This window comes from Ochlerotatus camptorhynchus, unplaced genomic scaffold, assembly GCF_037179485.1.
Source record: "Ochlerotatus camptorhynchus isolate MF236.1 unplaced genomic scaffold, CSIRO-AGI_Acam_v1.1 ptg000177l, whole genome shotgun sequence".
Taxonomy (NCBI): domain Eukaryota; kingdom Metazoa; phylum Arthropoda; class Insecta; order Diptera; family Culicidae; genus Ochlerotatus; species Ochlerotatus camptorhynchus.
Genome location: NW_027040667.1, coordinates 750196 through 776810, shown reverse-complemented (window position 1 = coordinate 776810; position 26615 = coordinate 750196). Strand labels below are relative to the sequence as shown.

Sequence of the window (26615 nt, the reverse complement as noted above, 5' to 3'; positions counted from 1 at the left end):
GGTTTTTAAATTTATTTTAAGGTCGAGAAAATGTTATCATCATGCAATCTTATGCCTCGGATACACTTGTATGACAAACTATGAACATGACCATTATTTGTATAATAAATTATGAGCACATCCATGCTCACACTTGTATAGCTTTTGTATAGTTGTTGTAATAGTGCTCATAATTATTATACAAATAATGCTCATGCTCATAGTTTGTCATCCGCGGCATTACTTTCATGTTTTCAGTTCAACACAATGCGAAATCTATCTGCAAAGCAAAACTTGGTGCGAATAGTCGAAAAAGTGCCATTGTTGGTGTTGCACTACGATTTCATTGTGTTCTAATTTGAATTGATACCGATGATGGTGGTCAAAAATTTATTTCGTTTTTTTTCCAAAGTGAGCAAAACTTTAATACCTTTTCACTTATTCAATTAGTCGATGGTTTGGAAAAGAATTCAATGAACATCTTACTACGCTATTGATGTAATGTATACCATTTTAAATAGTAATCCAATTTGGAAATTTCGCTTCTTTCACCTATGAATTGCTTTTCGAACATACCGAATACATCGTTTCACAATTTTCTTCAAAATAAAAAAAAAAACAGCCAGCATTAAAACAAGTGATGAAATAACATTAAAACGGAACTGCATTCTTTTAATCCCTATGGCGTGAAATATCTTTATAACTTAAAGGAAAAATACCCCTCCGAGAAAAAGAAGTAGAGGATAACCCTTGCGCACGAAAAATAACAACTGAAAATGCCAGGCATAAATGTACGATATTATTTACACGTATCTTGAACAAACCTATCCCAAAAGCGATAACAGACTATCAAGAGAATGGCAGAAAACGGAAACGACGAAGCGGTTGCTTTACTCATTTCTCGCTATCACTGGCATTTGCTCCGGTGGAAATTTGTCCATTGGCACCGTCAAGCACGAGCCCAGCTTTCGCTGCCTTGCTCTTCATGTATTTGGACTTAAGCTTCTTCCTACTGAACGACATCATTCCGCGTTCGCTTTGGCCATTCTCTGCTTCCGGCTGCTGTTGGCTAATTCGGTGTCCATGGCCTTTGCTGCGGCCAGAACTATGCAAGCGATCTTTTGCCACCGTCACTGGTCCTTCGTTGCTATCGCTCTCGTCGGCGACCGAGGCATCCTCGTCGACCGACGCGCTGTGGTGGCTACTACTGTTGATGCTCGTTTGATTCAGCAGAGGCATAATTTCATCAACCGACTTGGAAGCATTTCCACCGGTGGTAGGTTCTATGGTGTTGGCACTGTGGGAGTCATCCACTGAGTTTGAGAACGCCGTAGCGGACGAAGAGCCGCTCAGGTTGCTGTAATTGACTTTGGTTCCATTCGATATAGGCTGAGAAAACGACTCAGCCCGAGGCATGGTACCGTTACCGGAGTCGGTGCTTGCGGTTTGATATTTTCCTAAAACGACAAAAAAAAACACATTACGGTTATTTATTTATTTATTATTCTCTTCATCGGACTTTTGTTGTCTAAATTAAACGTTTAGTACCGTTATGCACCGAACGTTGGACGGTTTGTTAGTCAGGACATTTAATGTTTCTATTAAATAATAATTGGTTTGTGGATGCCGTGGCGCCCATTGGTTAGTTCGCTTTTATCTGTTCCACAAAGCGAATAATAGCACAGATCCTTGATGTATGGAGTAAACCGTTTAATAACAAAAAATGTGTGTGGGTTCTCTGGGAGTCGCATTATGGATAACATTTGTCTGAATCATTTCCTATGATTCTGTACAGTAAAGAGCAACAGTATGTTCCGGTACTTCCTGCAGCATATTATTTTCTTATAGCAATTTGCAGAAAGCTGCAGCAACCTACAACAAAAGCAAAAAAGCAAGTACGGGAACATACCTAGGCTATATCCGAAGACAACAAATCAAGAAGACTTGCAACTTTGCCAGAATCCAAGCGACAGATAAGGCCCACGCACATTAGATCCGGATCGGACGCGTTGCGGCAAAGTGACAGCTAAATCTATTGTCTAACTGTCAAATTTACGTCAACGCAACGCAAACGGATCTAATGTGGGTGGCCCTATACAGTGGCGCTGCGCTTGAGTGAAGGTGGAAGCAACGCATAGAAAAATGAGCAAATACACAAACCCTTCTTCTGAGGATGTAATCTTTGCTATCAAATTCGTTCGAAGCATTTACCTTTGAGCGGCAGATGACGCGATTGTACCTGTCTCATAGCGTTCGTATGAGAAAATGGAAGAGTGGCCAGTCTTTTTGATTTGTTGTCTTCGCTATATCCCAAGTGCCTAGTTAAATTTAACTCGTAGTTAAAAGTACACTGAGGCAAATGGACGTAAGAATTCCTTAAGATCCACTTATGAATTTTAGCCACAAGATATCAGTATGAATTTCACTGATTTGCCTTATTAAAAATAATGATGACAACAAAATAATAAAACGGAACAGACTAGAACCGAACCATGGACGTTGAGATTACGAAGTATGTGTGTTGACCACTTGTCTTTCAACGCTTGGAAAAATTAAATGGTTATAGGCGTATAAGAGCTACCACATGTTACATGTTCATATGTGTCGTTCATAAGTTGAGCCTTATGAAAGTCTTAAGTTTATTTGCCTCAGTGTAAGTTCGTAAGTTAATTTCAATGTTCGAAAATCCCTGTGCTGACGATCGAGCGGATAGCAGGGTTATTCGATAACATTCTGTTACTTTCAGCTACTAGTTAAATTTAACCCGGCAAATGGGACACGCCCTAATATCTTCAAATGCCTTCACCACCACTTCTTGGGTGAGTAGGGGTTGGGATCCAAATGTGGCAAAGAGGGGCAAGTACCCCTCCACTAATATTCAGGATTTTGAAATTTTCACGAAATCCTGAACCTTGACTAAGGGACTGTTCATAAACTACTTTGACAGCTTAGGAGGCGGCGGAGGGGGTCTGGCAAATTTTGAATTTTTATTTGCTTGAACGACTATCTATTCAGCTTATCGTTTACCAAAACAAACACTGCTGCAAAAAAAAAAAACTTAAGAACATTAAAATTTTTCAAGATACTCCATACTGAGCAAAAATTAAATATTGCAGGCTTAATTTTTTTCCAAGATTCATAGCCTATGAAATAAGTCTTATAGGCTATGAATCTTTGAAGTTTGATCACTTCCTTCTATATTTTTCCCAGTATTTTCATAAACCCGGCTGCGCTTTTGTTCGCTTACCATTTTCAAGAAGCTGTTTGAAATATGAAGTCAAAATGTTATCTTTTAAGAAAAAACATCAATAATTGATGCTACGATTACTCAAAGGGACGTATCAGCTTTTGTAAACAATGCATTTGATCGTCGATTTGGCGTAACTGGAAGCTCGCCCACGCATACTAATACCACTATCAGGTAGGGAAAAATGTACCCTATCTGATAATAGTGTTAGTATGCGTGGGCGAGCTACCTGTTACGCCAAATCGACGATCAAATGCATTGTTTACAAAAGCTTATACGCCGGCGTCGGTGGTGTAGTGGTAAGCGTGACTGCTTTCTAACACCCCGATGGGTCTGGGTTCAATCCCCAGCCGAGGTCGGTGGGATTTTTCTGAGGCATAAAAATCTCTGGTCACGTCTTCCTTCGGAAGGGAAGTAAAGCCGTTGGTCCCGGCCCATGTGTGTTGTGAATGGGTGCGATATCCTACGCAGGTGTGGAAATGGATGCCAATCGATGTCCGTCGGTGATTGGCACTAGATTGCGGAACAGAGACCGACGTTAAATAAAAAAAGGAAAAAACTTATACGTCCCTTTGGAAGAGTAATCGTGCATTGTGTACACCAACAAATACTTTAATATTCAAATATCTTAATATAGATTCAAAAGTCTTCACAAAAGATAAAAAGTATTCGAAAAAAAAATGTCTTCGATAAAAAAATGTTTACTCAGATATTCAGATCTCTTCAAAATAAAGACATGTCTTTAAATCTGGCGTCCTTGCCCGGGAGTTAGAATGTGATTGCTCACCGTAGCTCCAATAGCCCATTTCAAGAACGCAAGCACTCCAAAGTTATTTTCACACGCCACAACCCTGCTCCAATGCATTATCGAAACTAATATACTATACATCATTGATAATGAACTGAAACTTTCAATCAAGCATCAATCAATCAATGGATAAAACCTATATAGACTTCTCTGACGTTTGTGAATTGCACAAGTATTAGTGCAGAACTTTGGGTAAATTCAAAGATTTTCTTGCACTAATACTTATAATATACTTATAAGTTATAATTTACCAAAAACAACGTATCAAGAAGACTGGCAACACTTCTATTTTCTCATACAACCGGTATGAGACAGACACAATCGTGTCATCTGCCGCTCAAAGGTAAAAGCTACGAACGAATTGGAAAGCAAAGGTTCCATCCTCAGAAGAAAGGTTTGTGTATTTGATCATTTTTCTATACGTTGCTTCCACCTTCACTCGAGTCTGCACCGCTACTGTGTCTGTCGCTTGAATTCAGGCAAAGTTGCCAGTCTTCTTGATATGTTATCTTTGAATTCACCCAAAGTTCTGCACTAATACTTGTGCAATTCACAAACGTCAGAGAAGTCTATAGAGGAACCAAAAGGTAAATACATTTAGCTGAGAGTTGCAACAAACGGCACCTGATGCAACTTAAACGGAAGGATTTGATCATTGTCACTTAATGAACTTTTCAACACCACTTCAATACTTTCAATTAACACTTTTTAAAACGGAAATTTTAAAGGTTTAATTTCACAAGAACGAAAACGACGCAATAAAACAAAAACACCATAATACGGTTCCGATTCCCTGATAGTAAAAACTAGTCGAAAAGGAGATACGCTATTATTTTTTTTGCAAGAGAATGCATTGTGCTTCAGGATACCATTTAGCCAAAATTAAGCACCAGTCCGCCGAAATTGGCATGACTTACCCTCCGCTCCGAAGAATCCATTAGACTTCATCCCCGTTCGATGTCGCCTGTCCTTTCTGCTGCCAATCTCCAAAGAGTCCGAATTACTATCACCGCCTGCCCCCTGGTTAGCAGCCGCCACGTGCTGTTGATGCTTGAGTTGTTTTCGCCGCAGGTAGGTCACCAACCCGTCGGCGCTATCCGATTCGGATTTTTTCGATTCCTTTGACTGTTCCTTCTGTTGCTTCATTTGCTTCCGCTTCAGTTGAACCGACCGCGAAGATTCGTTAAAATCTCCATCGTTTTCGTGATACCCCTCGTTGTCCTCAAAGGATACACTTTTTTGCGGTTTCGTCGACTGCGTATTGAATGTACTGGAAGGAACTTCAGCGGGTACCTCGACAGCTGGATCCTGCTGCTGTTGCTGTTTTCCACTGGTCGTGGTGGTGGATTTCGCCGGCGGAGCTGGTTCCCCTACATCCATTGGTTCAATTTCGCGCTCCTGAAAATCGGGAGAGTGCTTATTAAGTCAATCTCAAATGAACAGATAAAGCACAAACCTTGGCCTGTTTCGACATCTTTGGCTCCGGTGGTGGCACTGGGTTTCCCCGGAGTACGATTTCCGGTCCTCCACCGTAGATCCCGTGGAAAAAGTGCCACAAAGTGGAATTTATCTGAGCATAGTCCGATCCTTGCCGTACACTTCGAAGCGGAACGCTCGTGTCGCCCGGAATGGCAATGGTTTTGTTATCGATCGGTCCAGGCTCGTCAGTGGTGACACCCCGCGCGAACAGTTGCCACTGACGGAACCATGCCATCGAAATTGCATAAATGGTGGTCGGGGTTTCGTTGTACTAAATCAGTAAGAAAGCGTTATATTCATGTTAGCCAGGGATGGATCACTCTTTTGGGATTTTTTCGTTACTTTTTAATATAGTAGAATGCTTACGTCAAATCCAATTGAATTTTCTTTTAACCCATCTTAAAATAGATAGTTTAGTGTTTTTAATATCCCCATCAAAATAGAAAATTTCCGCACCGCAGAGCCACACTCTGTTTTCACTGGAGGCACATAGAACAGACGTTGAGGCTTGAACAAAATTTATCTAAAAACTACACGGCGAATGAGAACGACTGAAATTTGAGTTTAGTTCACTCATAATCGCCAAAAGTGCAGGAACTCAGCGATGAATAAAATTTGTCCCATGGTTTCCTGTGGAAAACCTAAAAAATCTGCCGGAAAATGAGGAAATTGACGAAAATTTTATTCAGTCTCGGAATAGTACCAATAGACTAAGTGAATCCAATCTTTACTTTTCTCAAATTCAGGAATTTTTCCCTGGAAAATCCTGGGAAAACATGAGGCAAATTAACTCATCGCTGAGTTCCTGCACTTTTGGCGATTATGAGTGAACTAAACTCAAATTTGAGTCGTTCTCATTCGCCGTGTAGTGTTAAGATTGATGAATTTACGTTACGGTCGACCAGCAGATGGAACTGATGAGAAAATGATAATGACGTTTTGCTACCTGTCAAATCGTATGGAATATTTTTAGTACATAATCACTTTTGTGGTTTTGGATTTCAAACCTAGGTGTCGCATGCACTGGCAGTTTCGCCACAGAGAACAGACATGAAGGCTCGAACAAAATTTCTCTAAAAACTTGTGTAAAGATTCCTATTCGACTTATGCGCCACTAAAGGCGACTTCCCCACTCAAAAACTCTCTTTGACAACCTCATGGCGCTGGTGTTGTACAACTTACACTAGACACTAAGTGGCAATTTTCAACAGAAAATTTATCGATACTAGCGCCAAATTGTTCGAAAGTGGAAAATTTACAGAGGAAATCAGGAGATGCTAGCGCCACGTAATGACCACTTATCTTTTCATTACAAATTGATATGTTTTTGCTCTCATACGCTCTCAATATCACGCGTAATATTTGAGCAAAATATTGGCGTCTTGCAGTGAAACTTTTCCATGCTTTCGCCACCTACATTTCGAAGTGAGAACTACTAGAAGGAGGATAGTTTTCAAATTCTCCAAGTAAATAAAACAGACGATTTTTGGGGCAAATCGGTACATAAAGAAAAACTAATAATTTCCCGTGGAAACTTTTGCTTGAATCGTGTAAGAAAATGTGTTTGCAAACTAACTGTTATTATTTCGGTATGGATCGGAGATGTTTTCATGGAAAATTATGCATAACAAGTTTGCACCCACAGGGAGAGGTTACCTCCTGCGCAGCGGCATTTTTCGGATAATGGTGAATATGTGCGATTTCCACTAGGATGAAAGTGGAAATTAAGTGAATTTACTTAGGAAAGGTTGTATCATGCTGGTGGTAATAGAGATTGGTTGTATAGGACGCCAATATTCAATAAATGTTCATTTTGGCCTTTTGTTAGCAAACACACAATTTTCGACGGAAAACGCAACGGAACTTGCTTTACTGAACACGCACCATACTATAAAATGGTGCTAGATGGTCTTCAAAGCGATAGCAAGATGACAAATCATCTCTATTTTGAGTAATTGAGCAATTTACTTCTGTTTACATCATATTTACGATGCAGCATTGTTGGAGCCGCGAAATGAAATGAATATATCTTATGAAAGTTCAACTGGAAAAGTCAAAGTTGCACATCAGTCTGATCGTAAAAACGTTTTCTTCTTCAATTCGAATGTTATATTGGAAAGATTTCACGCAGGCTTGATGAAAATTATGATTTAATGCTAATTTTCACGAATTTTATATGCAGTCTGTCAACATTATCATCATCACGCAGTGGCGACATCTGCGTTGAGCTTTTGCGGCAATCTTCCAATCATGCTTTATATTGATTTTACAAGCTCCTTTGATGTTGCGAGACTATTTACAACGTGTAAAGTTGAAGCAGAGAGTTGAATCGACGCAAAAATCAGTGCCAAAATTTCAAAGGGGCGTAATTGCTTTTTGTAAACAATGGCTTTGGCCGTCGATTTCTCGCGAATAAAAGCTCACTCATAAAAGTTAATGACATCAGCAGATGAATGTTTCCTCTACCAGCTAGCATTGTTAATTTGTAGGGATGGGCTTTTATTTGCAAGAAATCGACGGCTAAAACGAACCCCACACGTATCAATATATTGACGCGAAGGGGAATTATTGATAATAATATTGATGATGTGAATACAGAAATATTGTCAATACCGATGTATTGACGTCAATATAGAATGTATTGACAATACGATTATTGTCAATAAAAGCAATCGTGTAGGGTCCACTTAAGGTCATTGTTTACAAAAGCAATTACGCCCCTTTAAAATGTTGGCACTGAAATGATTCCGTTGCACCTCGTTTTCTTAGAAAGAGAAGGGGCAACAATGCTATCTCTTTTTATCTTCATTGATGGCAGACACGAAGCGACTGCTGCCATTCGTCATGCAAGTTTCGGTTGTGTTCGGGTGTAAAGCAAACATCACGAAACTCAACCTCACCAGTTTGATGAGATCTAGGGGCACGCAATAACCTTTAACTCCAACGCAGGCAACGACTGTAATTAAATTAATTCCATTAACTACTTACTACTTACTTACAATAATTACACAATGTGAACATTAAGTACTTTTGAATTCCATTAATTACAGTCGAAATTTCGTAATTAAAGTACATAAATTACATTTTCAATACTTTTAATTACAGTCATTATTATTTCAAAACGCATTAATTACTAAGTTCTTTTGATTGCATTTTAACTTCAACGTACCGGTTCTTTGTATTGCGTGCCCCTCGGGTGAGATTTGTATCTCGTGAGTTTTGTCTACGAAAATCAAGCATGATCTATTTCTTTGGTAAGATTTGATGTTTTAATATTTTCTGATTTAGAGCACTATTGAATTCAACTTCAGTGTGGCTCTACGGTGCGGAAATTTTGCATTTTGATAAAACTACATTTATGTTTACTGAAAATTCAACTGGACTTGACCTAGCATTCTATAATAAAAAGTAATGAAAAATACCCAAAAGAGCGATCCATCACTGATGTTAGCAAAGAAAATCTGAGGCACCATCATTACCTGATACTCGTCATTGCAAGCGGTAAATGCTTCCAGCTCGGCTCGTTGCCTTCGGGACAACGATTCGGCCGCTTTCTTACAAATATGACAAGGAAATATATGATTGCAGACCGGTCCTCCACCGAATTTTTTGTACAGAAAGTCCCACAACGTTTGCGGAATTGGCACTACCAATTTGGAAAAATATGGAGCTTTATGCGGTGGGAACGCTCCATGCGGACAAAGCAACGTCCAGTTATCGATGGGTCCGGGTTCAGCAAATGTGTTGAATCTAAGGACAAAAGTTTGGTAAAATTATTATCGATTTCTCGAAAAATAAAAATAAACATACCTATGCAGCCAGTTCCGGGACACGTAGAACCTTATGTCGGATGCATGTTCCTGAACGCTAATCAAATCACTAGCCTGAGCTCTAATCGTTGTCATTTTGGAGTTATTCTTACGATAGAAAAGCACATAAGCCTCACAGTTCTGCACATCCTCCGGACTGACCTGCGTTACCAGCTGGTCATCGAACTCGAACCACTTCCCAGTGGGATCATGTTTGGCAAAGCTGGTGTAGTGGCCCCCTCCGACCGTACCATGGTGGCAGATGACCGCACAAAGATCGTACGTAGATACTTCCGATTTGCAGTCTTTGTGTAAATACGGCCTCATGTCCAATCCATTCAGTGGGAAATGAACCGGACTGGAAATTTTCGAACTATACGACAAATCGTGGCGGAATCGTTTCAAGTGGACACACAACATCTCCGGTAGCGCAAGTACTCGGGAAAATTTCACCCCATTGCGAAGTTTGTTACACTTTTCACAGCTGTACATATTATCCCCTTTCAGTTCATCCGCACTGAAAAAAGCTGCCATACAATCGTGCAGGGAAACGGCTGGTCCCCAGAACCAGGATCGAATCCAGCTCCAGAAAGGCCAATTCCAAAACCACCACATCCAGCTGTCACTAGTTACCGGGTAGACCGCATCGGAACATGTTATTCCGCTGCTACTTCCACTCACCGGTGGCGAAGGATGAGCGGAGTTCGGCATTCCAGGGTGGTTTTGGTGCAACACTGCAAGATGATCCTTGCCTGGAATGGGAAGCGATAGATCTTGGAATGTTTCTTCGCGGGTTGAGATGCGATCGCACGTCAAGCACTGCACCGATGACAATAACTTTCCGTCAAATATATCACTGATAATGGACCGTTCCGGCATTTTGTCCTTTGAAGATTTCTGTTGGTGCTGCTCGTTTGAGCCAGATTGTTGTTGTTGTTGTTGTTGTTGTTGTTGTTGTTGCTGGTGCTGCTGCTGCTGCTGATGTTGCATTGAAGACATGCTTCCACTACTGCTGGAATTACTTCTATTGCTGCCGATCGGTGATTGCTGCCGGCTGTTTGACGTAGGGTTTCTTTGGTTTGTACTGGGACTAGGAGATCTTGATACCATCCTAGTCCGTTTGTTAATGACCGAAATGTCATCCGACAGACTTGATTGCTCAGAAACTCCGCTATCGCATGTTTCGTATTCCGCTTCCGACTGTGATGGCGATGGCGAAGGGCATGGCGATTGGTCATCGCCATCGCCATCATTTCTACCCTGCAGTGAGAGTCGCTCCGGTGGTGGTTGAATAACTTCTTTCAGCTCTTCATGCAACTGGTCCATGAAGCAGCGAAGAAACTCCTGCGTATCATGCTGCTGGTAGCCTCGAAACATGGGATGAACAATGCGTATCCCGTACAGAATTCCACTCGGTACAACATACCGCCGATTTTTACACCACATTTCCTTTATCAGTTTATGGTAATGTTTAGCCAATCCCGGCTTCGAGACGGTTTGATTGCCTAGTAAATCCGTTTCAATGATCGACCCACAATCCAAAAAATATCCCGTCAACGGGGGACTGTTGCTAAGCGCTTGAATGGCCGAGTTCATGTAACAAGTGTTCGCTATGTTCTGTAACCCGACCAATCCATTCCATTTGCCGTGTCTTTCAAATTCATCTTCCTCGCAGCTGCTGTCGCACGATTCACCACCCCCAATCCCGCTGGTCCGATCACCATACATTAGCAGCTTCTCGTTGTTGTTGTTAACCGAGTACCGGCTGGCGTCGCTCGAGTCATTACTAACCACCGAAGTTCGTCTCAGCTGCTGCTGCTGTTGCTGTTGCTGCATCAGGAACACCTCGAACTCGCACATGTAGCACCATATTCGCTGAGAGGACAGGTTCATGTGGATGCAATGAGAGCGATTCGTCTGGAAATGGGTCGTGCTGTGGTCGTTGTACTGTTCCGAGCAACCGATGTGGAGACAATTTTTCTGCAGGCAGATCCATAGATTCGGGCCATTCGCGTCGCACTCCGTACATGGCTCTCCCTGGTGAGAAAAGGAATTTTGGATTAGAACTGGATTTAATCGACCTGACAGTCTGTGCTGACCGATAAGCTTTATCTACTATACGGAGAAAAATAAGCAAAATTTATCTATCGCAAGGTCAAAGTAGATGAGCAGGATTTGTTGCAAACATTTAAGACCATGCACAAGATAACCAGCTGGGGGTTGGTGTAAAGTAAAATGGCTTACGATTATAAATCATGCGGAAATTACAAATATTTAAAAAAAAAAAAAACATCAGTGGGGCTTATTACGGATGTCACTTCACGGTGAAAAGTTGTCACTTGTCGTCACGGTGAAGTGATTCCCATTTGATTTGTACGGTAATCACGGCTCTTATTCTGAGTATCACTTGCTTATCATCGTGTAGTGACACCCTTAATAAGGCCCAGTATTAACCGTTTCAGAAGTTCTACGAGAAGTTGAATAGGTCGGGGAAAGGCAACGTGCCGAGTGTTGTATTGTGATTGTTATTAAATTTTTCTGAAGTTCACGAAGTTCTTTGACATTTGCAGGACTTTGCTAAAGTTTGTATTTATTTCCTAAATTTCTAAGATCGTCTTTTGAAGTGTACAGAAATGATAAAATAATGTATTATTGAATTATAAGAGAAGGTGAGTGGCCCGTGCTCCCCCTTGCTCATTCGTAAAACTGGTTCTTACGACATAAGAGTCGCGGATGCTAGCATAGTAGCATGTAGAAGTAGCTAAGCTGCGCACTCCTCCATCCAATGAAATAAAAGGGATATCGACTTATTACCACTACCTACTTTTCTCCCTTCCGCTCTCAGGATTCGCCGATTCGGTGTCTTTTGTTGGGTGTTCTACACTCAAAAAATAAATCACATTTTCGATGGAAAATATCCATTAGAATTACGCATAACTTTCATGTGATCTCATAATTGGGAATCGCACCACAAAATCACATAAACCTTATGTGTCCAATGAAGTTTATGTGATTTATCACATATAATTCATGTGATCATATGAATGTTATGTGAATTTCAGATAAAAATAATTAATTTTGTTATTGGAAAAATATCATGTGCGTTCCCAATGGAAACTATATGAAAACTATTTTCAGTGTACTAAAATAACGCCTATATCAGTGCCAACATTTCAAAGGGGCGTAATTGCTTTTGTAAACAATGACTTTAGCCGTCAATTTCTCGCGAATGAAATCTTACCTCTCCAAAATTACATTGCTAGCTGATAGAGGAAACATTCCTCTACCTGCTGGTGTCATTATTTTTCATGAGTGAGCTTTTATTCGCGAGAAATCGACAGCTAAATCCATTGTTTACAATTGCAATTACGCCCCTTTGAAATGTTGGCACTGATATCACGAATCACTCCGGCAGTCATGCAGTACCTACCTATTTTTTATGTTGTCAATTCTCGTTCTCTTCGGCCGAGATAGTGAGAGCAAGAATTTCCGCCAAGCGGAGCTAGAAAAATATCGTCGGGAACGTATTTTTTGCAGCCCGCTGTGGCGTGGTAGCAATCAAGCCATCTTCAGAGAGTCGAGCGCACCCGAATACCCGAAGTCCGCTCCGCTACTCTCGCTCTCGCTCAAGTCTGAATACACCTTTAAGCTGGGTTTAGACTAGGCAAGTCACTTGATCAACTCAGTTGAATTCAATTGGCTTGAAAAGTTGAGCCTGGTCCATCTTTTTTCAATTCAAGTGAGTTGATCAAGTCAATTGAATGGCATGGTTTACACGTTCAATTCGCGTTCAAGTCAGTTGAATTCAACTGACTTGATCAAATGACTTGCCTAGTCTAAACCCACACGGTAAGAAAAAATACTCAAAATTAAGTTAAAAAAAACTCAACGTTGGGTTCTATCATTTGAGGTCCGCCGTTGAGTGAATCAGAAAAGCGGCGTTGGTTACAATTTACTCAACTATTGAGTAATAATAAATGAACTCAAATATAAGTTTATTCTCATTGAGGTTGCTTTTATGCATGGTTAAACCATTTCATTTTCACAAGCGTTGATAGACGAGTCGTCAACACACGGGCCCCGTAATCTCATCGTCCATGGTTCGGTTCCAGTCTGCTCCGTTTTATTATTTTTTTTTTGTCAACTTGGTCAACGCCAGGATTACTCAAAATTGAGTTTTCTTCTTTAACTTAATTTTACCTAGCCCCACGGAAGCCACGTGATGAGTGAAAGGAACTCAATTTTGGGTACTTTTTTCTTACCGTGCAGCATTATGCATTTCAGTTTTGCCTAGCCTATAGTCGCTATATTCATAGTCTGGCGGATAGAATTTCGATCTATCAAAAAGCGGAACCATTTCAATATAGTGTAGACCAACAATTGAAAAGGTACAATCAACTTTTATAAACAAAACGTTGATTATTCTTTCCTCGCCAATTGAAGGTAAATTACCAGCATCATTGGATGGGGGAAACTTTCCACAACCTAAATATGGCGTTAGTTTGTGTAGGTGAGCCTTTAGTCACGAGAAAACGGTTTCCGAAATTTTGTTCGCAATAGCTGATGTGCTCTTTTCTGTTGTTGGTCGTGATTTGCTCGATTGGTTCCGCTATTTGACAGCTCAATTGGTTCTCGAGATTCCATCCGCCAGACTATGAATATAGCGACTATATACTAGCCTATTGGTCCCTAGTAAATCTATAAGCACAAACGAATTGACAGACGGAGCGGCTTGCGCTCCCGTTTGCGGTGCCTCGTGGTCGTCGTTTCAAGGTAAGGTTATGACCAAGATCTAGACGCAGGGTTGGAAGCAGTATCTGGTTAGACATCCTCTTGACCATACGATTCTACCCCCTCTTGCTCGGATCTTCTAGTGTTTGGTAGATTTGCTGCATCACCAGCATCCGCTTCTTCTGCGAAATCGTACACTGAACGAATTTGACATATTCCTGTTATGTGGAAGTCTAATAAATTTGCGCTATAAGATAATCCATTGAAAATGATATGATTGAAAATGTGTCAGGTAAATTCTATATGAATATCTGATACATTTACAATGCTGATAATTTGGTAACGATCATATCATATGATAAATGAAAATCGATTAAATTATAATAATTAACTGAAATGGATTTGAAACCCATAAGCATAAGCTATACTTTTCACCACAATATAATATATGTGTCATAAATCAATCGAAGTAAAGTTTATGTGAAAATAACATGAAATTTACTTCTTCTTTTGACACATATATTTAATCGATTTCTAAAAATAAATTCGAAAAATAAACATCAGGCAGTGGGAGCTTTTACAGTTGTGCCTTTTTTATTGTAGCTGATTTGGGATTCGATCAAGATCTGTTGAGGTGTGATGCTTTCGGTGTCTGTGCTCGATTCCACTGGGCCACGGCTGACTTCAAGATTGAGCTCGTTCAAATAGCATGAAGTAAGAACAGCTCTCCCGACATGGAATGCAGTGCAACGTTATGCTCGTTTTGCTAGAGTGAAGACAAATAGCACTGACAAATTTATGTTCCGTTTCGGTGGTGTGGTTTGTTCAAATCTTTCTTAATGCACCTGTGTGCAATAAATCAACGACTAAATTATATGATTTGATAGAACTGGCTCATGAAGTTCGAGTACTACTTAGGGCTGGAATCTGAATTAGCCGTGTAGAAGGCTTACATTAGAATCATAGCAAAGTAAATATTACAGTAGAATCATTTTTTTTTTCAATCTCAATACATTCTTTTCTGGAACCAATTATCATATGAATGAGTGTACGTTAACATCGTTGAAAATTGTTTCAATAATTTATAAAGAACAATCATGTAAGATGTATTTTATTGGGAGCGATATTCATCCCAGAAAAACATGCAAAAACAAATGCTTGCTGTTGGATTTCTTAAAAGGCATTTCCATATGACTATTTAATGATTGGGATAGATCTGTTTACAATCTTTAAACGTCAAAAATCAAAGCAAGCTATTACAATGAGATATACATGTTTTCCTATACTGCAAAGTTAAATGACAGTCCAATAGTTTCTACATGTCTATTTACACGCGACATATCAACAAACGTCAAAAATCAGTAAAAGCAACTCCAATAAAATATACATGATTATCTTATAAGATATATATTTTAGCGAGCAATATTCATCATGAAAACAGGTATATTTTACTGAATTTTCTCATAGTGCAAACTTATATGATTTTCCATTAGTTTCTAGATGTCTGTTCCCACCCATGACATATCAACAGTTTTTCACCATGAAATATATCAGACAATATTCATATACTTCTTACCTTCGCTAACCACGTTCGAAGCAAAGTATTATCAAGTACTAAGTATGTGAAATTACTATAGAAATCATTCCATATCGCAGTCATAGTTTTTAAGTGATAATCCAATGGAATCTATCAATCATCACATAGAATGAATAAATCTGCTGACATTGCTATGTTATAAGATGGATCCAATAAACGGTACATGTCGATTTGTTTCAGTGTAAGGAGCCACAAACAAGGTGGGGTCGGGCTCTGCGTTCATCTTGGACATAAACGGAAAATTATCGGGGTTTTCATATTCCACAGCCTGTACCCATTAGGTGCGTAACCGACCATTACTGACAACTGACTCTTCGAATCAAGCTTTTTTCCGGTGCTGAGTGGGAACCCATGCGTATGCCTTGCAGCTAAACACTCTGAGCCTCGTCATATCAGGCTTCTGATTCGTTCACATTTCGATAGGCGTTTTGCTTTCCGAAACAGCATTGGTCGGTGATTTCGAGATTTACAAGGTAGAAGGCGATTTGTATTCGGCGATTTCAAGACCAACAATTGATATGGCCTAACTCCATTTTGTAAACAAACCTTGTAAGACGATTTCTAGACTAAAATTTGAAAAGGGCGGAACTCCAAAATAACCATAGAACTCCAATTTTCATAGATATAATACTAGAAACGCGGATGAAATAAGAACACCACATTTCTTGACTTGCGCTTCACAGAATTCATTGTATTTTAAAGGAGTAAATGTTTTCAATTCGATGCCTAGACATATTAAACGTGCAACAACATTAGCAGAATTCAAGAGACATTGTATTTCACACGTTAAAACTGTCTTTTGAACAGTTATCCAGTGATTTTTATTTTTTTTTTTTTTTTTTTTTTATGAATGGACGAAGTATGTATCTTGACGAAGTTATTTATAACGGATTATTTTGTATGGATAGCTGTCATAACGACTTTTTAATAATTATTGTAGCACTGCAAAAACTATTTTGTTCGCCACGATGGTGATGATGGATTTTTTTTTTATATTTGAATTAAAGTAGTAGTTAAAAAAAAAAAAAGTAGTAGTCTACAAAGGTTTGAGCCTCGCGCGCGTATTACGGATATAGAGGACTGAATTTAACATTTGATAAAAAAAAATGCAACTTTGAAGCTTATTTGGAAGATACTTTGAGTTAGTATTAAGTTTTCTGGCTGAATGTCGGGGGTTCGTGAGCATTCCTGACATTGCTGAAAATTATAATAGCATCATTGCGGGGTTGCTAGTGTATAGGATGCTTTGTTGATTGTTCATTAACTCTTGATTGCTTGTAATACTTATGAATATTCTAGGTGGACAAAAAGGCGAACTAAGAGGTGGACGCCTAAGCTTTTTCACATTTATGTATATTGCTGTGAAGCAACTGTAAAGTCTAGAGGGAATTTATATCTGTAACTGTAACCAGCTCGTTTTTGTTTGCTAACCTGGTTAAAATGTTTATATTTAATTATCTTAAAGATAAATCGTCCAGCTCAAACCTTTGTAGGGGTAAGAGGTGGGACCATCATCATCATCATCATCATCACCATATCGAGAAAATCGCTTCCGAATTTTGATGACCTAAAAATTAATCCTATTTCACGACTTTCTATTTTCTGGATGATTTTATAAGCTTGACATATAGTGAATAGTGTAATCTATCATCATGCATCACTAAAAACTCAAAAAAAGGTTTCTTTGTCGAGAAATTGAGAAGAAAACATCATACGCCCTGATAATTTGTTACATGTTGTTACCCCCCAGATCTTCCATCCTTTGAACTGCCAACACTGGTGATACGCCGTGGAAGTACACCATCGGGATTTTTTGTTTGTTGTTCCGCCTTGGTTCTTCGTTCGCAAATTTTGTGAGAGTGGAATTACGCCCGGAGATTTTTTTGGTCTTCTTTTTGTTCGTTGTTTACACGTGAAATATCAATCGGATGCGTTTCAAATGAATCGGGCGTGACTAGATACTACAGAATCAATACGTTTGGCATATTAAAACAATATAATTCGTTGTTCTGGTGCAAGGCGTAACAACCAGTTGCATCATCGAGTTGAAAGTTGGAAATACGCCATGTAAGAAACGTTTTTGATGATATGAAGTGATATTTTCTTCTACTTTTTCGTGTTTATCGAGTAGTTTGTGAACTGTTCTCTCTATGTGCCAAAATATGGTTTGTTTACATTTTGGCTCTTCCGCCCCTTTCAAATGTTAGTCTAGATTTTCTCGCGAACCGAAGGCAAATCAACATAATGAACAGGTAGGAAAAATTCTCCTCTACCCGATTGTGGTTTAGGTTTGCGAATGAAGGTTTCGGTTCGCGAGAAAATGGCCTTACAAGGTTTGTCTAAAAAATGGAGTTAAGGCCATTTCAATTGTTGGTCTTGATTTCATCGATAGGTTGGTTGCTGTTGAATATACTGTTGGTAATGAAATTCTTCACATTTCATTCCGAGTAAATCCCGAATAACTTTATAAAGCATTAAAGAAAGGGCTGAGTTGTCTTTGGCATAGTTTTTCTCCATTAAATTTCCAATCTCTCTTTCGCCAATAGAAGGTTCGCTCGCAAATCTGCATCATAGAGAACGTTGTACACTGAACAACGCCATGTGCCATGCTGTGTTTAGTCTTCTTTGATTCGTCATCCTTTCAAGAGATTCGAAATATCCCTTCTGGTTCACAAGGTGGTCACTAGCTCCTGAGTCCAGCTTAAAGGTAACTTTTCTTCGATCGCCGCTATCAGATGATTGAATTTATAACAGTGGTTTGAATTAAGGAAGAACTATATTTTGAGTCTGTACAGGACGAGAGTTAAGGGACCCCATAGCCTAGTCAGTAAAGGCACGGTATTACCAAGCCGGTGGCGGCGGTTTTATTTCTCGGTCCGGTCGAGAGAATCTATCGGGTTGGAAATTTTCTCGACTTCCCTGGGCACAGAAAATCATTGTGCATGCCACACAATATACAAATTCATGCATTGGTATTGGCATCGAAAGCTCTCAATCAATAACTGTGGAAGTGCATTTAGAACACTAAGTTGAGAGCGCAAGTCAATCTAAGCCCGATAGTGAAGGAGAGGTCATGGCTGACTCGCCATATGCAGGCATGTAGGGGATGGGAAGGCATGATGATTAGATTGAAGTGAGTGGTTCGATTTTTTTGGATTGAGTTGGCCACGATGCTACGAAATTATATGGAATTTGAATGAGATTAAATAATTATATATCTGCAGATCAAATTTGAGAATTGTATAATGATGCTTTCATATCGTTAGCATTGTTACGGTATTCTTACGTCGTAGATTGGATTCACTGTTTGTGCATTTTAAAGTTTATGGTTTATTGAACAACATTGAAAACTGAATAAGAGCATATTCAGACAAAAATATGCTTTATCAGCTAAAACATAGCTTATTCAACTAATAATCAGCTCAAATTGTGTGTTGGGATATGTAGTACCACAGCGATAACGATTTAAACATTTCAACTTTTGGTTATTACGGCGCATTATGCTCTCGAAACCCGGCGATGAGGGTTTATTCTGTTATGGGAGAGCTTGGATTAATCCCATGATGCTCGATGACCCTGAAGGGATCGTTTTTGCTTACTTTTCTGCTCAGTAAGCAAAAACGATCCCTCCAGGGTCATCGAGCATCTCAAAACCACAACACTCCACGACAAAATATGATTAATTCGTTTGGTATGTAATGAACAACAGAGACACGCGATAATTCATATAGTTTCTGCAGTTCATAGTTAACAAGCTAATACCAGTGAAAAGCTACAATATCCCCTACCAGATACAGACAATTTCATAACAATCCGAACTCCCACTACAAACAATCAACAAATGCCTGACCAGCCTCATCCTATCATTACTCGTTGAATTTTTTTTCTTCCCTAAAATTCACTTGTTAGCAAACATATGACCGAAGATCTGATAACTATTTGTATTATTTGAAATAACATCTTCCACTAGGTAATAACTACAAATAAATAAAATGGGGAAATTTATTCTACATATTTAAGGCCTAGATGCCTTCCTATGCGGATCCCCCACATCCTATTCTTCCCACGAGATCAGCCTAAAAGTAATATTTCACTCTATCTGTTTATTATGCTACCTTTCTACATTGATCCGCAAAATTTATCTTGTCTTTAGTTTTCTTGAGATTAGTTTCCTATCTAAAGTATATTTTGTTTAGGGTCAGTACTTCCATCGCGGCCACCTGACTCCATCCCAACGCACCCTGTCATGGTAAATGGTATTCCCAAATGCTACAACCGAACACATAACAGAACACACAGCCATTACGGAAGTATTCACCCTTTTCGAAAATGAAGCAATACATAAATTATGTACGATACCAACTGCAATATAGGTATTGTTGGTTATTCATTCAATGATAATTATTGAATGAAAAACAATTAAAGCACGTCACGCAATTGGAAAGTGCACTTTTTATTCGTTTTCCCTCAAATGTTTCGAATAGATAGAATGTACATTATTTAATCTAACTAGCATCGTCCAATTTAAGAACGAATTGCGGCAAAACCCGCTGGTATCACACATGCTGTCAGTGCCTTTATATAAACGTTTACGACGTGGCTAAACAATTAATGAAAATAATGTGTGATGCCATCACTTCGGGCCACTGTCCTGTCTACACAGGTCTACAGCATGAAATTAAGCTCTCCCACCTTTGGCAAGGCGCTTAAGAAAGCCCTACGGGTGGGCACACTAAGTTGAGAGCACGCATGCGAATAAGAAGAAGACGACAGGACGAGAGTTTGATAACGGATGAATAAAGTTTGCACTTGTTGATATCTTCAAACAAACAGGTTACTAGGGTAGTGTCTCCTGATTACTTTGATCTTCAACAAAAACCAGCAAACCATCCAGTACGTGTGGAAAGGTAAATAAATGTAGATGTCATCTTTGATAGAAACATTCAAAGTTTTTTGGTCAAACCCGTTCGAAAAAGAGAAATTAAAACCAAACCCTATTTGTGGACATTTTGACCAATTAGCTTCTAATTTTGGACATTATTTCCCATCCACATCACATTGAGCGATCCGGTCAGGGCTGCCCTTTGCTCAGTCCGTTAAGTATCATCTACGCAGCAAGACTATGTTGAGGCCAGTAACGCCTGGTAGATTACCTTTTTGTGGTGCGTTACTGCCATTAACATCTATCACCGAAGCCTGAACTACTTCAAACTAGGGTAATAGGATTGTTTTGCAATCAAGAAACTCATCATAGTCCTTTTTACTTTTTATGCCTTGTTGATAGTGACAACCCAAGTTACAATTCTGCAATCATTTGGCATTCACTCTGATTTATGATGGTTTTATAATGGCAATGAATAATCAATTTAGTTTAAATACAGCTTTTCACAGTGTAACACGTTCCTGGCTTAAAGGGTGTCCACGATGAAATTGCCACACTATGAAATTGCTCTAACTTTTTAACCGTTGGGTAGAATTTAATGAAAATTTGGGTGGATTTAGTTCATAGTGCATTATTTACATCCTGCAAGTTTTAAAGTCCTGTGATCAAAACTCGCGGAAATGGAGTCGAAAGAACAGCTCGTGCGTGATAAAATCTTGCGCATTCATCACGAGAACAAGGATCTCTCGCATCGTTCCATCGCTAAAACGTTGGGAATCGCGAATTCCACGGTGTCGCGAGTGATTAAGCGGTTCGAGGAACGGTTGACCACCGATCGGAAGCCCAGAAGTGAAGGAAAAAGTATTCCGTACAACACCAAAAATCACAACCGCGTAGTTGGGGCCTTCAACCGAAATCCGAACGCCTCCGTTAGGGATGTGGCTAAGAAGCTGCACCTAAGCCGAAGTTTTGTCCAGAAGGCCAAAACTAAGGCTGGGCTTCGAACGTTCAAGGTACAAAAGGCCCCTAATCGCGACGAGAAGCAGAACAAGTCCGCCAAAACCCGTGCCAGGAAGTTGTACCTCAACATGCTGACGAAAGTTGAATGCTGCATCATTGACGACGAAACATATGTGAAGGCCGACTTCAAACAGATCCCCGGCAACCTGTTTTTCACGGCCAAGGATAAGTTCAGCGTTCCGGAGCATGTCCGCACTCAGAAGATGTCCAAATTTGCGAAGAAATTCCTGGTTTGGCAAGGCATCTGCACGTGTGGGAAGCGGAGTGCACCTTTCGTGACCCAGGACACGATGAACGGACAGGTGTACATAAAAGAGTGCCTCCAGAAGCGGCTGCTTCCTCTCCTGAAGGCCCACAACGTCCCAACAATCTTCTGGCCGGATTTGGCCTCATGCCACTACTCCAAGGACGTGCTGAAGTGGTATGCGGACAATAAGGTCAATTTCGCCCAGTACAACACTCCGGAGCTCCGCCCCATCGAGAAGTACTGGGCGATTATGAAGCAGCACCTTCTTAAACGACCTAAGGTAGTGAAGACAGTCGAGGAACTGAAGAAAGTATGGGTTTACATGCAAAAAACGGTTGATTCACAGGTTGTGCAGAATCTTATGGCCGGGGTTAAGGCCAAGGTGCGGGCATTTGCGTATGGACTGTAAATAAAATACGAGTAAAATGGTAAAATGAAGTTTAATAGTTATTTCTCAATCCCTGAAAATTTGATGGCAATCGGATCAAAACTCGAATTTTGCGAATCAATTTTGTGTGTGGCAATTTCATCGTGGACACCCTTTAGTAGTTCCGTTTTCGCTGTTTTAAAAACCTTTTACAGTCTGGCGAGAAGTCAAAAACTGTCTTGTTTTAAAATTGAATTCAAAGTAGTTCTCAATCCCACCATAAAACTGTTCTATAAATCAATCATAAACTTCATTAGCAATTTTTTTTTTATTGCTGTCTTGATAAAATACTCTATAAACCTGTTATATCATTATAAAAGCAATCATAAAACCATTAAGTTTTAAATGAGAGCAAATGGCATATATTGTTGTTTTTTAGGTTTTTAAAAGTTTATCATAAAATCTTCTCTGTTTACAAATTGAATTTTAAGGATGGATCCTCACAGTGAATAAAAACCAAATTTATGACAAGGATATCTCGAAAGATAATCGAAGTTGGAAGATGCTAACGACCGAAGGGAGGTCGATTTCAGTAAAATGTAGTTCTTTAGAAGAACCAGCACGTCCGGCGGAACGGGTACCATCAACGACTGAGCATCTGGTGGAAAGAGAGAAGTGAGCGTGGTCCTCAAATTCAGAAAACATTGTCAAAACAGCCTGAGAACAGATCAGCCTTCTCCAGACCTTGCGAATAGATGAAGATCGAAATAACTTTTGTCAGTACCGACAGCAAACATTGCATTCTGTCAGTTAGCGGACACTAGTTGGATTCCGATCCATAGCTGCGATTTTATTCGGCGAAAGGGTCATCACTTGGAAAAAATTAATTCAACTATACATTCCTGCATCGTTTGATGGTGCACTTCCAGAACCATCAAGAAGAAGGGGATCTTTTCGGGAATTATCGAGGTTACAGCTGTGCCAAATGCGAAATGTTGTGAAAACTTTCTTAGTAACTGCTTCCAAGCCATCGGGAGATAATCGCCTGGAAGAACGCTGAATCTCACAGCACAACTATCGAAAGATAAACAAACTTTGACGTTTAACTTTTGCAGGCAACTTTGCCTCCATAAATGCTGCCATAAATCTGAACGAATTAAGATCAAGCAAAATGGCTTTAGATAAATACAATTCAGCCTGCAAGTTTTCTTCATAAAACCCATGTTAAAACCTAAGGATTTTGTTGAGGATTTCTTAAAAGCAAAACAACTTTTTCACAAATGTCCCATGAAAATCAACTTTTATGCCACCGCCATGTTACAATTAGTTTGCTTGTTTTTTTACAATCTTCGATTTTCTATCTATATTTCCTTGGATATAACTATATTTTAGTAAATTTAGCAATGAGCAAACATAAATGCGAAAATCATAAAAAATAATCTCAGCCTAGCTCAATCTGAAAAATAATTTATTTTATTCAATGTAAAATAATTAGTCAAATCGACGTTTTACGAGAGCGGACCTATTTTTTTCGATGTTTTCACGTACATTTCACATAACATTTAATAAGGCACTTAAAACTAGGCCACATAATGAGAACTATTGTAATAGATTTGGATATTCAACACGATTTTTATACTATCAGTTTCTATTTTAATTATTTTGATAAGATCGGATTAATAAATCCTTTTCTATCTTGATTGATGCTTTCCTAGTGGATTTAGCAAGCGACTAGGGGAAATGGCTCGGAAAGGGTTTTTATTGTTGCTAAATAGCTTTTGTTGTAGTTTTCAAATGGTTCTCAATGCGTTCGTCATACAACCTTTTGCAGTAAATCAATCTTGAAGAGCTTCGAGAATACACCCTTCAGAACTTTCTTCAGGGTGGGCCAACTAGACATATTCTAGTCTTAATGAGGTTTTGGTGGATGCATTAATGACAAAATAACCTTGACCAGGGTTTTATGAATGTTGTTTTATAGTTGCTTTGTAGTATTTCATAAAACTTAAAATGTTACTTGGGAATACTCGCCTTTGTCCACTGAGGATGATCTTGAAACAAGGAAAAAAATAGTTAGGGGAAATGACTCTAATGTTGGCCTATGCATCTAAGATTGAGCCTATCGCTAAAAATCTGTTATTTATCAATTGTATCTAGACGGTATTGGGACGGTACTAATGGATGTTTTTGGTCGCTATTGAAAATTTAATCGATTGCTGAATTTATGTATGGGCCCAAATTAAGGGCATTTAGGCCGACATTACATCCATTTACCTTATGTGGTTCCTAATCGCTGTTTTCTAGTTTGAAGTGGTTATGACTAGGATTCTGATGCATGGTCATTATCAGTGTTATGTTTGAGTTTGTTGAGAAGGAATCCGTTTTTCACTGACAAATATGGGCACCTTTTTAGGGTGTTCCAACACTCCGAAGGGTATAAAGAGCGGGACCTTTCAATTAGAGTCGAATCCTTGCGAAAAAGGTAAGAATGACAACTGTATCAAAACTGAATACTTCATCATTTCTCAATAGTGTTGGCGTTATACGACATGCTCTAAACTAACGACACGGGGTATTCCACAATAGATCAAATAACTTGTCGCAGTGGATTATGTCCCGGACATTTTTTTTTTTTTTTTTTTGTCTTTATTTTAGAGATTTTTAGCCTGAGGCTAGTTCATCTCTTTATGTCCCGGACAGAGGAAAACAAAGAGACTTTGTTGTTCAATTCATGGTCCGATCTAGGAAATTTTCGGAATGAAAATTATATCGACTTCGTAAATAGCTTCACTAGCTTCAAATCTACACTGTAACTCAGACGGAATGATTTTGTTTCTCCTGTCCAAACTGAGCAAGGCTTGAACACATGCAAAAAGCACAAGTGAGGAAAATTTACTCTTTACTGACACAAAAATCTAGGTAAATGATTGGGAAATTTCTGCTTATACGGCTATGCAAACCAGTATTATGATGGCTGTATATTTTACTTTCAATGTTTCCAAGCAGGTTCTTAATTGCTCATAATTACTCTTACTCTGAGAGCCGTACTAATCGTTCTAATCTATTTTCACTCATTAAGCAAGCAATTGAATTAAATCATTAAAGTTCTCACAGTGCAAAAATCAAAGATAATGTTTATAAAATGTTTCTTCATTTGCTTCGGGTATAATTACCAACTAACAAAAGGTGTAATGTTAAAAAAACTACGTCATGTACCAACTCAGAGTAAACGCACGAGACGAAAGAAAGAAGAGATATTTAAGGGATTTAAATGTTTTTTAAGCACAACTGGACAAACGTATAGACGATAAATCGCGACGCAAACAAAGAATTGCCTGATCATGCTGTACAACAAGAACAGCAGATGCAAAGCATTAATATTGACTAGCAGTACTACCTTATTCTTCACTGATATATGGATAAAGCAAAAGCCAGCATCAATCGTCAGAACGGGAAACAAAAATAAAACTGTATGACTCAGTTACCTTTTTTAGTTTGCACAGCTCCACCAACGAGAGATGGACGACATTATCCAGATGAGGACATTTGGTACCTCCACTGCGGGCCATTGTTGCGTTTCGTTGCGTTCTGTAGCCGTGCTGAGATGATTCTTATTTGCTCCTCGCCAAAACACTTGTTCACCACACGAACACGGGTCCGCTCAGAGCCAGTGCCAGCCAAGGAAAAACATCAACAAAAAATTATGTAATCTTGTTATTACTAGCTGCTGCAGTTGTGCCATCGAATCGATCAGTCGGAAGGGTTGCGGCTGTTATTACTACGAGTACTACATGTCATCGATTATTATGTGTTCTTGCGGGGTAGATTATCTACCACCAGGCTTCTCTTCGTTCACTGGCTTCGCGTTCTCGAAAGTCCTTCAGATGGATCAATAATTTGTTGATGGTGTTATTACACTATTCCACCGAGCTACTCCACTATTGGTTGTGCAATTAACAGCCAATGATTTGGATGACCTAGTTTATGTGTTGTTCTTTCGTAAAAATCACTATTGAGTTCGATTAATGTGGCAACATTGGATCATCTCCAAGCTCATGAAAATCCCACTAAATCTTTGTAAAAACGCACAAAGAGTGTGGATTCCCTACACAGAAAAAAAACTGCCTAATTCCTGCATACGCAAAAACAGCACTGTATCTCCTTGACCCATCGGATTCGACACCTTGCCCCACACACTCCACGGAACTCGTTTTCAACACTGCGACCGCCTGCCTAATCGGACGAGACAGGTGCACCACATTGAAGAACCTTTTCGGCACGGATTTCCTCAATCAATGTAGTTGATAAATCATCAACGTTTCGAAATCACAAACGTCATTTACTGACTGGTTATTAATATTCGATAAAACACCACTATATTTTCTATCAAAGATTTTTCTGCTTTTGCGAGAATGACGAATAAACTGGCTTCGTGTCTTTGGAATGACT

The 26615-nt window shown here is 39.4% G+C and overlaps 1 protein-coding gene across 1 annotated transcript; it reads right to left on the bottom strand.

The window, feature by feature from the left end:
* Usp20-33 (Ubiquitin specific protease 20/33) lies at positions 1–26615 on the bottom strand. Its single transcript, XM_065222743.1, has 6 exons — positions 25652–26615; positions 9324–11359; positions 8993–9263; positions 5491–5784; positions 4952–5432; positions 1–1436 (listed from the first exon to the last, which is right to left on the bottom strand). Exons 1-6 carry the CDS (start codon positions 25733–25735, stop codon positions 874–876), a joined length of 3729 nt encoding a protein of 1242 aa, XP_065078815.1. The 5' UTR covers positions 25736–26615; the 3' UTR covers positions 1–873.

What these genes read in the sequence shown, in the direction of transcription:
- Usp20-33 (XM_065222743.1), bottom strand. Translation starts at nt 25,735, where the DNA reads ATGGCCCGCAGTGGAGGTACCAAATGTCCTCATCTGGATAATGTCGTC. An exon ending in TCCCGGAACTGGCTGCATAG is followed by an intron (nt 9,264 to 9,323) that starts GTATGTTTATTT and finishes TTTTGTCCTTAG; the next exon opens with ATTCAACACATTTGCTGAAC. An exon ending in CTTGCAATGACGAGTATCAG is followed by an intron (nt 5,785 to 8,992) that starts GTAATGATGGTG and finishes TTACTGATTTAG; the next exon opens with TACAACGAAACCCCGACCAC.